This window comes from Balaenoptera acutorostrata, chromosome 1 (genome assembly GCF_949987535.1).
Source record: "Balaenoptera acutorostrata chromosome 1, mBalAcu1.1, whole genome shotgun sequence".
Classification (NCBI taxonomy): Eukaryota; Metazoa; Chordata; class Mammalia; order Artiodactyla; family Balaenopteridae; genus Balaenoptera; species Balaenoptera acutorostrata.
The window spans coordinates 98,595,643-98,606,515 of NC_080064.1; the positions used below are offsets into that span (position 1 = coordinate 98,595,643).

Consider the following 10,873-nt stretch of genomic DNA (forward strand, 5'->3'; position numbering starts at 1 on the left):
CTGACTTGTGCTTGTTAGAGTTGGTTTTAATCACTTAGAAAAAATTAATTCTTCGTAATATAAACACCAAGAACAATCTCTGGCATATAGTAGGTGCTTGTAGTGTTTGTTGATATTATTATTTTTATAACTGAAAATCTCCCTGGCAGCACTTCTACCAGACTTTCTCTCTGGTCCTATGAGTGGGAACCAAACACCCAGGACCTAATTATCATTGAGTAAATGGACACAATTTAGTTTCTAAATGAGATAAAATAAAAAATTAGTCTATATTTACAATAAGTCTGCTAAGGTGTCAGCATCCCATGATGTGCACCCATATGTCTACCAACTGCTTTCCAGTTACTGTCACAAGACAGTACCATATAAGCAAGAATAGACAATATGTACTAAAGGACATAAAGTATTTCAGAGGAAGGAGAGATCATTGAGCTTCAAAGAGAGGATCTGAGCTGGACTTTGAAGAACTGTAATACTGGGGTAGATATTACAGGCAAAGGGTGGAGAGATAGTGTGAGCAAAGGCATGAAACACATGTTTGGGGACAATGAATAGACCATTTTGGCTGAAGTTGAATTTTTTTGTAGGACAATAGTAGTGGATAATGTTTGGAAAGGTGGGTTGGAATTAATTTTAAACAAAAATTCTATAAATGGTCAAGTTGCAAATATTTCTATTAAAAGAAACTCTTCAATATCATCTCCATCATCTTTATCCATCAGCAGCACAAAATATTTTTAAACATCTTCTGGATGTAATTTGGAACTATGGATTAGAGAGTTCTCATTGACCTTCAGAGGGTACATTTTGGGAACTATACGTTCCTAGATAAAATTATTGTATAATCATGACTAAGGTCATTCCAAAGAACAGGTATGGATAGAATGTTCATAAAACAGCACCTGAAGATGAAAGTCCTTAGGCACTGATTATACAAATTATATATGAATAATTCCATGAAAGAAAAGTTTTAAGAACAGCTAATACCTTCCAAGGGTTTTTATTGTTTATTTTCCAATAAAGACGTACTTTGATGCCAGGCACGAAATGTCCACCTCATGAAAACCACAATGTTTAAACAGATGCTTATCAGCCCTGAGAACTGCCAAAAAAGCTAATAAGCCGGTGCTTTTCATGGTGATGGTCTCTACCACCCTGTTAGGAGCCATGACATTTTGTCCTTATTGAGCAGAGAAGGTGGTGGCGAGGGGAGTGCAGGTTGGAGGTACACAAAGTGATGTTTGTAGGGGAGGAGATCTGTTGACTTACTGATTAGCTATATACACATCTGGGTTAAATGTTTTCCACTTGGAAGATATCCTTTGTGATAACTTGGTGCTCAGATGGTATAAAAAGAAAATCCAGACTCTGCTAGACCAGTGTCAATGGCAACCATGGCAAAGCTTATTCTCCTCACAGGTGAGTCTGTAATTGGACATAGAGCCTTATTCTTAACTGATTTCTTTTTCTCTCTGCATCTGACAGGCATGAAATAGTCTTCACACACACCTCTATGCTTTTCTATTGTTCTTTCATCATTTCAAATTTCCAAGAGAATCCAGACATACACAAATAAGTCTACTTCTGATTCTCTTAATCTCAATTGACTCTGGCAGCATTTCTACCTTCGTTGATGCCACAAGCATGGTCCTAAAAGAAAGGCTAGTTTTCTTCCAATGCTTGTCTTACTCTCCCATTCCTTGTTGGGTTGTTCCCATTTCTCTGTTCATCTTCCTGCACCACCTCATTTTAATTGATATTATTTTAATTTACATGTTTGTGTTTTTGGTCTATCTTTTTCAGAGATGAAAATCAGTGGGAACTGAGACAGAGTTATGCAAGTTATCTTTGTTCTACTGTTTTCAGAATTATTTCTCTGTAATCCCTTACTGTCTTACTGAGTTGCTGATGTATTATTAAAATATCAGTTAGAATTCAATCATTTAAAGGAGTTGATTCAGTATATTGTTTAGATCCAATTTGTATCCATAGTTTATTAGTTGCTCTAGAGCTGAGATTTACAAACTTTTTATAGCTTCAGAACCTTTTCCAAATGAAACCTCTAGCTCAATTTATAAAGCAAGCAGGTCAAAAGTGTTCCGGTAGAAGCCAGGGAACAGCATCTGGAGTCTTGTCTAACAGTTTCTAGTTCTCTTCTACTGTAAGGGCTCTTAAAGTTGGTATAAAAAAACTCGAAGGCCAGAAGAGATACTGAATTCATTGATTTAGAGGATGCTTTGTGTGTGAAGCTGTATTCATCCCAGTTAAGGGTGGTGAAGCATGGATGGGTGTGTAGTCATTGAGTAGAGTAAAGTTTGGGTAGTTTCAGTACGTAGATCTCCCATAGGTAGTAGACTTCCAACTCTGTCTTCCATAACATTTGTTACTGACACGGAAGGTGGAAGAAGAGTGAGCCATGCTCATTTTTGACTAAGAGAAGGGAAGTACAGATTTATTGGTGCCTTCACTGAAAAACCTACTCTTTGGCATAACCCCTAAGTGCCACTGGGCTATAAAAACCTATGACCCATAGGATGCTACCCAAGGCCTCAGAATTATATTCTACAAGATATAGACAATTGGTTCAGAATACATGTGCTTTCTTTCTCTCTAGGTCTGGCTCTTCTGCTGAATGCTCAGCTAGGTGAGTCATGGACTCTGTATTGTATCCTTGACATAATCTTTTCCTACAATAAACATAAAATCTTTATAAATTATTCATAATGCAGTTGTCTGCTTAATGTATTAAATGTGATTTTTTCATATCCTAATATTACTTTTTAAAAAGCATATCAAGAGATAGATAAGCTATACTAGGAAAGAAAGCTACTGTCTTCTTTACAGACAGACGGATTTGATGTTGGGAGAACCTGTTATTTTGTATTGGCTGCCACTGTTATTCTCTTCAGCATGACCATCTGAGAGTTGTAAGTTGGTATTCACTGGGCTTCATAGGACTACTGGGCATTTTTTTCTTCAGTGGTTCCTAGGCTTCACCAAGATCCCAAAGTGAATCTGTCAAAGATAAAAATAACCAACTTGAAAGTCAGTGACTAGTTCCCAAGTTAGAAGCTTTGAAATCATTTGCAAGATTGTTCCTATTAACCACCCCTACACAGAGATCAGGTATCTGAGGCAAAGGGAGGGAAACAGAAGCAGGGCTAAAACTTACAGCACATTTCAGTGACACCTAAGTCAGGCCATTTTTCTTACTTCTTACTACTCTCAGGTTCTGCCTACCAGCTGATATGCTACTTCACCAACTGGTCCCAGTACCGGCCAGGGCTGGGAAGGTTCAAGCCTGACGACATCGACCCCTGCCTCTGTACTCACCTGATTTATGCCTTTGCTGGGATGAGAAACAACGAGATCACCACCATTGAATGGAATGATGTGACTCTCTACCAATCTTTCAATAGCCTGAAAAACAAGTAAGAGAATGGGAAGATATCTAAGTTGGTATCTCTGCAGTTCAGGTTCAGTGAGTCTGAGGTGTGAACCAAGACTCTGTATTTCTAACAAGCTTCCCTATGATGCTGATGTTTCTGGTCCAGGAGCTACACTTTAAGTATCGAGGATATAGATAACATAGCACGTTGCCTGCTCTAGCTAGTATTAAAAAATAGTTCTGTATGTTCCTTTCACTGTAATTATCTTTTTTATGACTCAGGAAACTGCAAACCATCTTAGCTACTTGCATCAGAGAACAGGAGGCAGAGGATACTGAAGATTAGACATAACAGAGCCCAAGAAATCAGAAGAGTTTGCTGTATTTTAATAGAGTTCTGTTTTGTGTAAAAATGAAACAAAACAAACAAAAACCCTGGTATCTTTTCATTTCTAATTTGTTCAGTTAGTTACATCCAGGAGAAGTAAGGCTACAGGCCATTGTTACCTTCAGTAGTGGCAGTATCTTGAATGCAGCCACTAGAATTTGAGTTATGATACCTAAGAAGAAATAAACCCCTTCAGAGTGGGATTTCTCAAAGTGTGATCCATTGACCATGCGTCAAAATCACATGAGTCACTTGATAAAAATCTCAATCCCTAATCCAACTGAATCACTATCTCTGAGAAAGGGTTTAAAAACCTGGAATTTTAATGCTGTCCTCCAACTCTGGTCTTGTACTTCATTCTTTTATAAACTGGTGTTTGAGAACCACTATTCCAGAAAATGTGCATGATTTTAAGCCAACTGATTTATATTCATTATCATAAAGTCTGAGAAAGTAATTATGTTCAAGCAATATTTACCATTTCATCTGATAGAGTAGAATGTAAGAATTGCCAATACCTTCCTATTTTTAAAAAACCCGGTCCCTTAATTTAGATTTTTCTAAAGAACTCTGAGTACATTCATAATGATAACACAAATAATTTTTATAAAGTATTCAGTAGTGAAGGAAAATTGTTCTACAGAATATTTTATCAAGGCAACATCAAAGTTTCTGACCAAGCCCAATACCGAAGCAATGTTATTTTAAATTGAGGGACTCATGGATTTTGAAGTTTTTCTTTTCTATCCTTTGCTTTAAAGGAACAGCCAGCTGAAAACTCTCCTGGCCATTGGAGGCTGGAATTTTGGAACTGCCCCGTAAGTCCTCTATGAGAGAGCCTTGTGTTCATTTGTTATGGAAAACAAGTTAGCTCAATGTGACTTATGTCCCTTCAGATTTCACAACTTAAGACAGGATATTAAGGATATACATTAAACAAATATGCTACTTAAATAAATCACTACACCAGAATCTCAGTATTAATTAGAACACCATTTATTTTGTACGTTTACATTTAGATGGATATTCTGGGACTACATTCACAGAAGCTTAGTTACTGAGATTTCAAAACAACCTCTTCTCAAAGTATTTCAGAAGTACAACCCCTGAGGAGAGTGTTATAGCACTTCTGTCTATTTACCTTCTGGGAGAAGGGAAGAGAAAGTCATGCAAATAAACAAGAAGACTTTTTTGAGGGTATACGAACATCAGGGACTATTTGGAGAGACAACACAGTGAGCCAAGGTAGACAGGTGTTCAAAGCAACAGGTACAATTTGGGAGAAAGATCAGAGTTGGGTGGATAACAAAACAAAGAGAACACTGAGGTACCATGGCTGACAGAGTAGTGATTACAAAGTAAGCACAGGAGAAAGCCAGGAACATAGTTTTATCTGGGATGTGGGTCTTGGTGAAAAGCTCTGAGGCAGAAATATAGGAGTTTGACTTCACTACAAGGTGTTGGGACTACCAAGGCCTCACCCTGCCTTCTTTGGATCTCCTTCAGTTTCACTACCATGGTTTCCACTCCAGTGAATCGCAAGACTTTCATTTCTTCAGTCATCAGATTCCTGCGTCAGTATGGATTTGATGGGCTGGACTTCGATTGGGAGTACCCTGGCTCTCGTGGAAGCCCTCCTCAGGACAAGCATCTCTTCACTGTCCTGGTGCAGGTGAGGAGGGAGGGGGCAGTGTTTAGCCCAAGAAAATTCGAAGTCTGTTCTTTTCAAGGAGAACCTGGTGGTTCCAGAGTGAAACTAAACTGGAATTTAGAATTTTGGAAATTTTACATTGCAAAGATTCTTAGATATCATGCCTACATTCAACAGCATTTGATAATAATAATAACATTATTATGTTTGCTGTCAGGCACAATTCTACAAGCTGTTTTTAAAATCATAACTCATTTCATCTTCATATCTACTCTATGATATAGGTACTGTAAGTAACATAATCTTTATTTTACAGATGAGGAAGCTAATATATAGTGAGTTTAAGTAACTTGCCTAATATCACACAACTAATAGGTGTCATAACTACCCAAGTAGTCTGACTACAGAGCCCATTGTTTCTAACCTTTATGCTAGACTGCCTATTATCACTGAGCTCTTACACCATCCCAGACACTGCATTAAGTGTCAGGCTAAAGATAAGAATAAGGCACAATCCTTGGCTTTAAGGAATGCACAATCTTAGGTGGAAGCCTGAAAAATAACCAACAATTACAGTACACTTAGGTAAATGTCATGATAGAGGTATTCAGAGTGCAAAAGCAGCACAGAGAGAAGGTACCTAATTCTGCTCTGGGGCAGGATCAAGAAGAGCTTAGTCTTGAAAGTGGTGTTAACCAATAAGTGATGATGGGATTGCACAAATGAAGACATGTAGATATGGGTGAGCAGGTATGTGAGTAATGGATTATGAGGCTGCACCAGAGACAAGAATCAGATCATGTAGGATTTGTATATTATGTTAAGTAATTTGGACATTACATTCAAGGCAACTCTGAAGGATTTTCAAGTAATGGAAAGATATGACAAAGCTCATGTTTTAGAAGGATCACTCTGGCTTTAACCACGGAGGATGAATTAGAAGAAGGTAAGGAGGCAGGGATAGAGTTAGGAGGCTACTGCAATAAATCGAGCAAGAGATGCTGAGGGTCTGAACGAAGACCCTAACAGTGAGGACAGAAAAAGGAAGTATATAAGAGATATTAGGAGGGTAGAATCAATAGGATTTGGAGACCAATTGGAAGTGGAAAAAGAGAGAACTTCCAGTTTTCTGACCTTGAAAACTAGTTTGACTGTGGTCCTGTTAACTAAGATGGTAAATACAGGAAAAAGGATAGATTTGGAGCAAGAAAAATGACTCATTAATTTGTCTTTGAACATGCTGAGTGAGAGGAATCTGTAGGACATCCTATAGTTTTGCCCAATAGACAGGGATGAATAGATATTGGATGAATGCCAAGCTGGAGTTCAGAACAAAGGACTTGATTTGATATACTGTATTGACATCATCAGCAAAGGTAAATAATTAAGAGATCACCAAGGAAAAATGAATGGAGTGAGAAAAGCCAAGGATGGCTTTTAGATTTACTCTCCCGCAAGACAGGGGTTTTTCCTATACCATCTGGTATAGCAGATTGTCAGGCAGCCTCCAATAGTTTCAATATTAAGTAACTCACTGGTTGAAAAATAAACCTACTTACTTGTTGAACAGCTCTAGAGATCAAAAAGAACATCTGTATTCTTAGTCAATACATGCATCCAGTCATAATTAATAACTTCCAATTAGTGGTTCTAGCTCTGCCCACTGAAGTAACATAGAATAAAGCTGTACCTTTTCCAATATATTGGTTCAATATTTGAAGACAGCTATATCTTGTCTATAATTTTTCTCCTTCCAGTTAAATAACCTAGTTCTTTTAACAAGTACCCATACAACAATTTTCAGACCCACTCTTCACTGGAACACACTCTGGTACACCCTAATAATGCAGTTATAAAAACTGAATCCAGTGCTCCGGGTAAGATTAGAGTCACAGAATAACGGTGGATTAACCTCTAACATTGAACGGGAACCTATCACCTGGCTGTTACCACCTTCCTTACTGGCCAATTCAGCATTTCATTTGATGGGATGTCAGTCCTATAAAGTAGCTCATTTACTGGACAAAGGTAAGCAAATCTCTATATTGCTAAAAGCTGGATACAGGTTACTGTAGCAAGTATAACTTCAAAGTGTAGTGATATAAGTAGAGCTTTGACTGGTCATCTGGGATACTAGGTCATGACCTGGATACTAACTTGCTGTGAGACTTTGGTGAAATTGTTTAACTTCTATGCATATTAACTATAAAATGAATACCATCAATTCTGTCTACTTTATAGGGATATTGAGAAACTAAAGATAAAATATGTGAAAGCACTTTGAAAAAGAAAAGCATTATACAAACATATATTTATTAATATTTAAGGAGCTGAAATCAGTTTCATAGATGCCCTACTATACTTGATTATTCTATAGGAAATGCGTGAAGCTTTTGAGCAGGAGGCCATCCAAACCAACAAGCCCAGGCTGCTGGTCACTGCTGCAGTAGCTGCTGGCATCTTCAACATCCAGTCTGGCTATGAGATTCCTCAGCTGTCCCAGTGAGTGACTCACCTTATCCTCAAACTCCTATAGGTATCAGTTTTGCAAAGTAGACTTGTCCTTAGTCTGTTTTGCCACTTTGTTTAAGAGGCACTGGAAGTGGTATCTTTTGTCTGCACAGGTGTGGGAAATAACAATTGGAAATGCTTTTAAACTCTTTATCCCACCTCAGGTACCTAGACTACATCCATGTCATGACTTATGACCTCCATGGCTCCTGGGATGGCTACACTGGAGAGAACAGCCCCCTCTACAAATACCCAACTGAAACTGGCAACAATGCTTACCTCAATGTGGTGAGTACGCACACAGATGCAGGTTCAGACCAGAGATGTTGTAAATCACATGGAGATTCAGAGACAAAGCAAATATAAATTCTGCAAAATTCTCATTTGGACAACTCTCTTCTTAAGTGGCTGATCGTATTTCATTAACTATAACCTCACCAAAATGTTTCAAAAAATACCAACTAATCTATCTGTTACTAGCATCATTCAATTTTACCTGTTAGGTCAGTGGACTAGCATAACTAAGCAATGGGTCATCAGCTGGGTGGGCCTCTAGCTCACCTGCTACATTTTCAGGATTATGTCATGAACTACTGGAAGAATAATGGGGCCCCAGCTGAGAAGCTCATCGTTGGATTCCCTACCTATGGACACAACTACATCCTAAGCAACCCTTCCAACAATGGCATTGGTGCCCCCACTTCTGGTCCTGGTCCTGCTGGGCCCTACACCAGGCAGGCTGGGTTCCTGGCCTACTATGAGGTAGGTAGCCTGGGCTTTACAGTTGAAATTCTGTGAATTTCATGCCCTGTGCTGCACAGTAGCCTTAGGGTTAGAATCTATGTAAAGCTTGAATGTTCATCTGTCCACTACTTACCTACTGTAACACAGATATTACTCCAAATGCTTCAGGTGTTTAAGTAACCTATTCATTTACCTAATCCAGTATGAAGAACATCTGTAGTGTGCAATATCCCTTCAAACAACAGACTACATACTTCAGGTCATTTATATTAGCACTTAAGGGAATTAAATAACTGTATCTCCCATACTAACATGGGTTCTCAAAATCAAGCACTAAGAATAGGGATAACATCTGAGTATTTCAAAAACAACTTGATCTTATTTACTGCAAATAAAAACCCATAATTAGAAATCTGAGGAAAACCCCTATTGGAGGCATGACAGAAAAAAAAAAATCAAAGAGGAAATTGTATGTTTTCTCTTTCTTGGGAATCATACTTAAAGGATTTGAATCTCTTGACTTTTTAAAGATCTGCACCTTCCTGAAAAACGGAGCCACTCAGGCATGGGATGCCCCTCAGTACGTGCCCTATGCCTATAAGGGCAACGAGTGGGTTGGCTATGACAACGTCAAGAGCTTTAATATCAAGGTAAGGTCAGCCCCTCCAATGTGCTGTGAGCTCAGCCCTGAGTTCCCCAAAATAAAATGACTCCTGGTGTCCTCTATCCTTAAACAGGCTGAGTGGCTTAAGCAGAACAACTTTGGAGGTGCCATGATCTGGGCCATTGACATGGATGACTTCACAGGCACATTCTGTAACCAGGGCAAGTTCCCCCTGACCAACACCTTGAAGGATGTTCTTGGCCTAAAGAGTGCAAGTAAGTGACAGCAGGGGGATGCCCATGGTGTATAAATGCTCCTTTTCCAACTCAAAAGACAGCCTAACATCTTCCCCCTTTGCCCCAGGAGTCTATTCCCATTTATTTTACCTCACTGTTCTTGCCTGCCTGAGAGAGAAGTGCTATGTTCTTTCCTTACCCTTGAATGTCCACATCAGGAATTTTATGTTCTTATGAGAAACCAGGCCTACTGGGTGGGTTTCCCAGGTCTACTAATTCTTGAAGCTGTGGAAAAGCCTCAAGAAATTAGGCTGACTTTCAATATAAGCATTTATTTTTCTATGAACCCCTTATTAAAAGTCTCCTTCAGCCTGCCTGGGGAGATTGAACAAAAAAACCCTAAGCAGTACTGACATATTTCTAATCTATAATTCAGGGGAAGTACCAATTCCCTAAATTTTGTCCAGATTTTCTCTTACAGCTTATTTGCTTACTGCTTATACCCAGATCCTAGAAAAGCATTTCGCATATACTGGGTGCTCAGTAAAATTTTTAAAAAATGATTTTAACATCATAAGAGAGAACTTTTAAAATTTAAAACTGGGCTGGCTTGAAATTATAGATGTTCCTAATTCCTAAGATGGAGTTATCTTGTGAGCTCCTCAGTTACAGGGACACAGAGTGAACTGCACTCCACCTCCAGACCTCACCCCAGGTCTGCTAGTTCTTTACCTCTAGGTGAATCTGAGAGCTTCTGCCAGGTCCACTAGTCTGCTCTTCATGCTGTTTCAGGTTGCACCGCCTCCACTCAGCCCAGTGAGCCCAACAGTAGTACCGAAAGTGCAAGTGGAAGTGGCAGTAGCACCTCTGGAGGCAGCTCTGTGGGTAGTGGATACTGTGCCGGCAAAGCCGATGGCCTCTACCCTGTGCCAAATAACAGAAATGCCTACATAAACTGCGCAAATGGAATCACATACGAGCAGTATTGCCCGGCTGGGCTTGTCTTTGACACCAGCTGTCAGTGCTGCAACCGGCCATAAACCTGACCTGTGTCTCTATTCCCTAGTGTGCTGAACAGTCTCCTTTGCTTAGCACACCTTGCTCCTACCTAGAGTTCTGCAATAAAATCCATCAGTCAAAACATGAGTGTCCTTGGTTTTAAGTGATTTGGGTGGAGACCTTTCTAGATGTGAAAATACAGGTTGTGCATGGGGGTGGAGTGGCAGAAGGGAGTGTGTGAGGAACTGATGACACCAACAAACCCACAAGCCTTCTACTGGCTTAGGTTGATCTGCATGAAGGTTGGATGCTGTCAGGAGGAAATGTCTGAATGTTTGGTGTTGGCATGGGA

The 10,873-nt window shown here is 39.3% G+C and overlaps 1 protein-coding gene across 1 annotated transcript; it reads left to right on the plus strand.

Moving 5' to 3' along the window:
* The first annotated feature begins 1,394 nt into the window (after window positions 1-1,394).
* On the plus strand, window positions 1,395-10,562 carry LOC102997640 (acidic mammalian chitinase). The gene is made up of 11 exons (XM_007169417.2): window positions 1,395-1,419; window positions 2,615-2,644; window positions 3,230-3,431; window positions 4,538-4,594; window positions 5,283-5,448; window positions 7,805-7,929; window positions 8,103-8,226; window positions 8,515-8,700; window positions 9,213-9,332; window positions 9,420-9,561; window positions 10,315-10,562. The coding sequence occupies exons 1-11, from the start codon at window positions 1,395-1,397 to the stop codon at window positions 10,560-10,562; spliced, it is 1,425 nt and encodes a 474-aa protein (XP_007169479.2).
* Window positions 10,563-10,873: the final 311 nt, after the last annotated feature.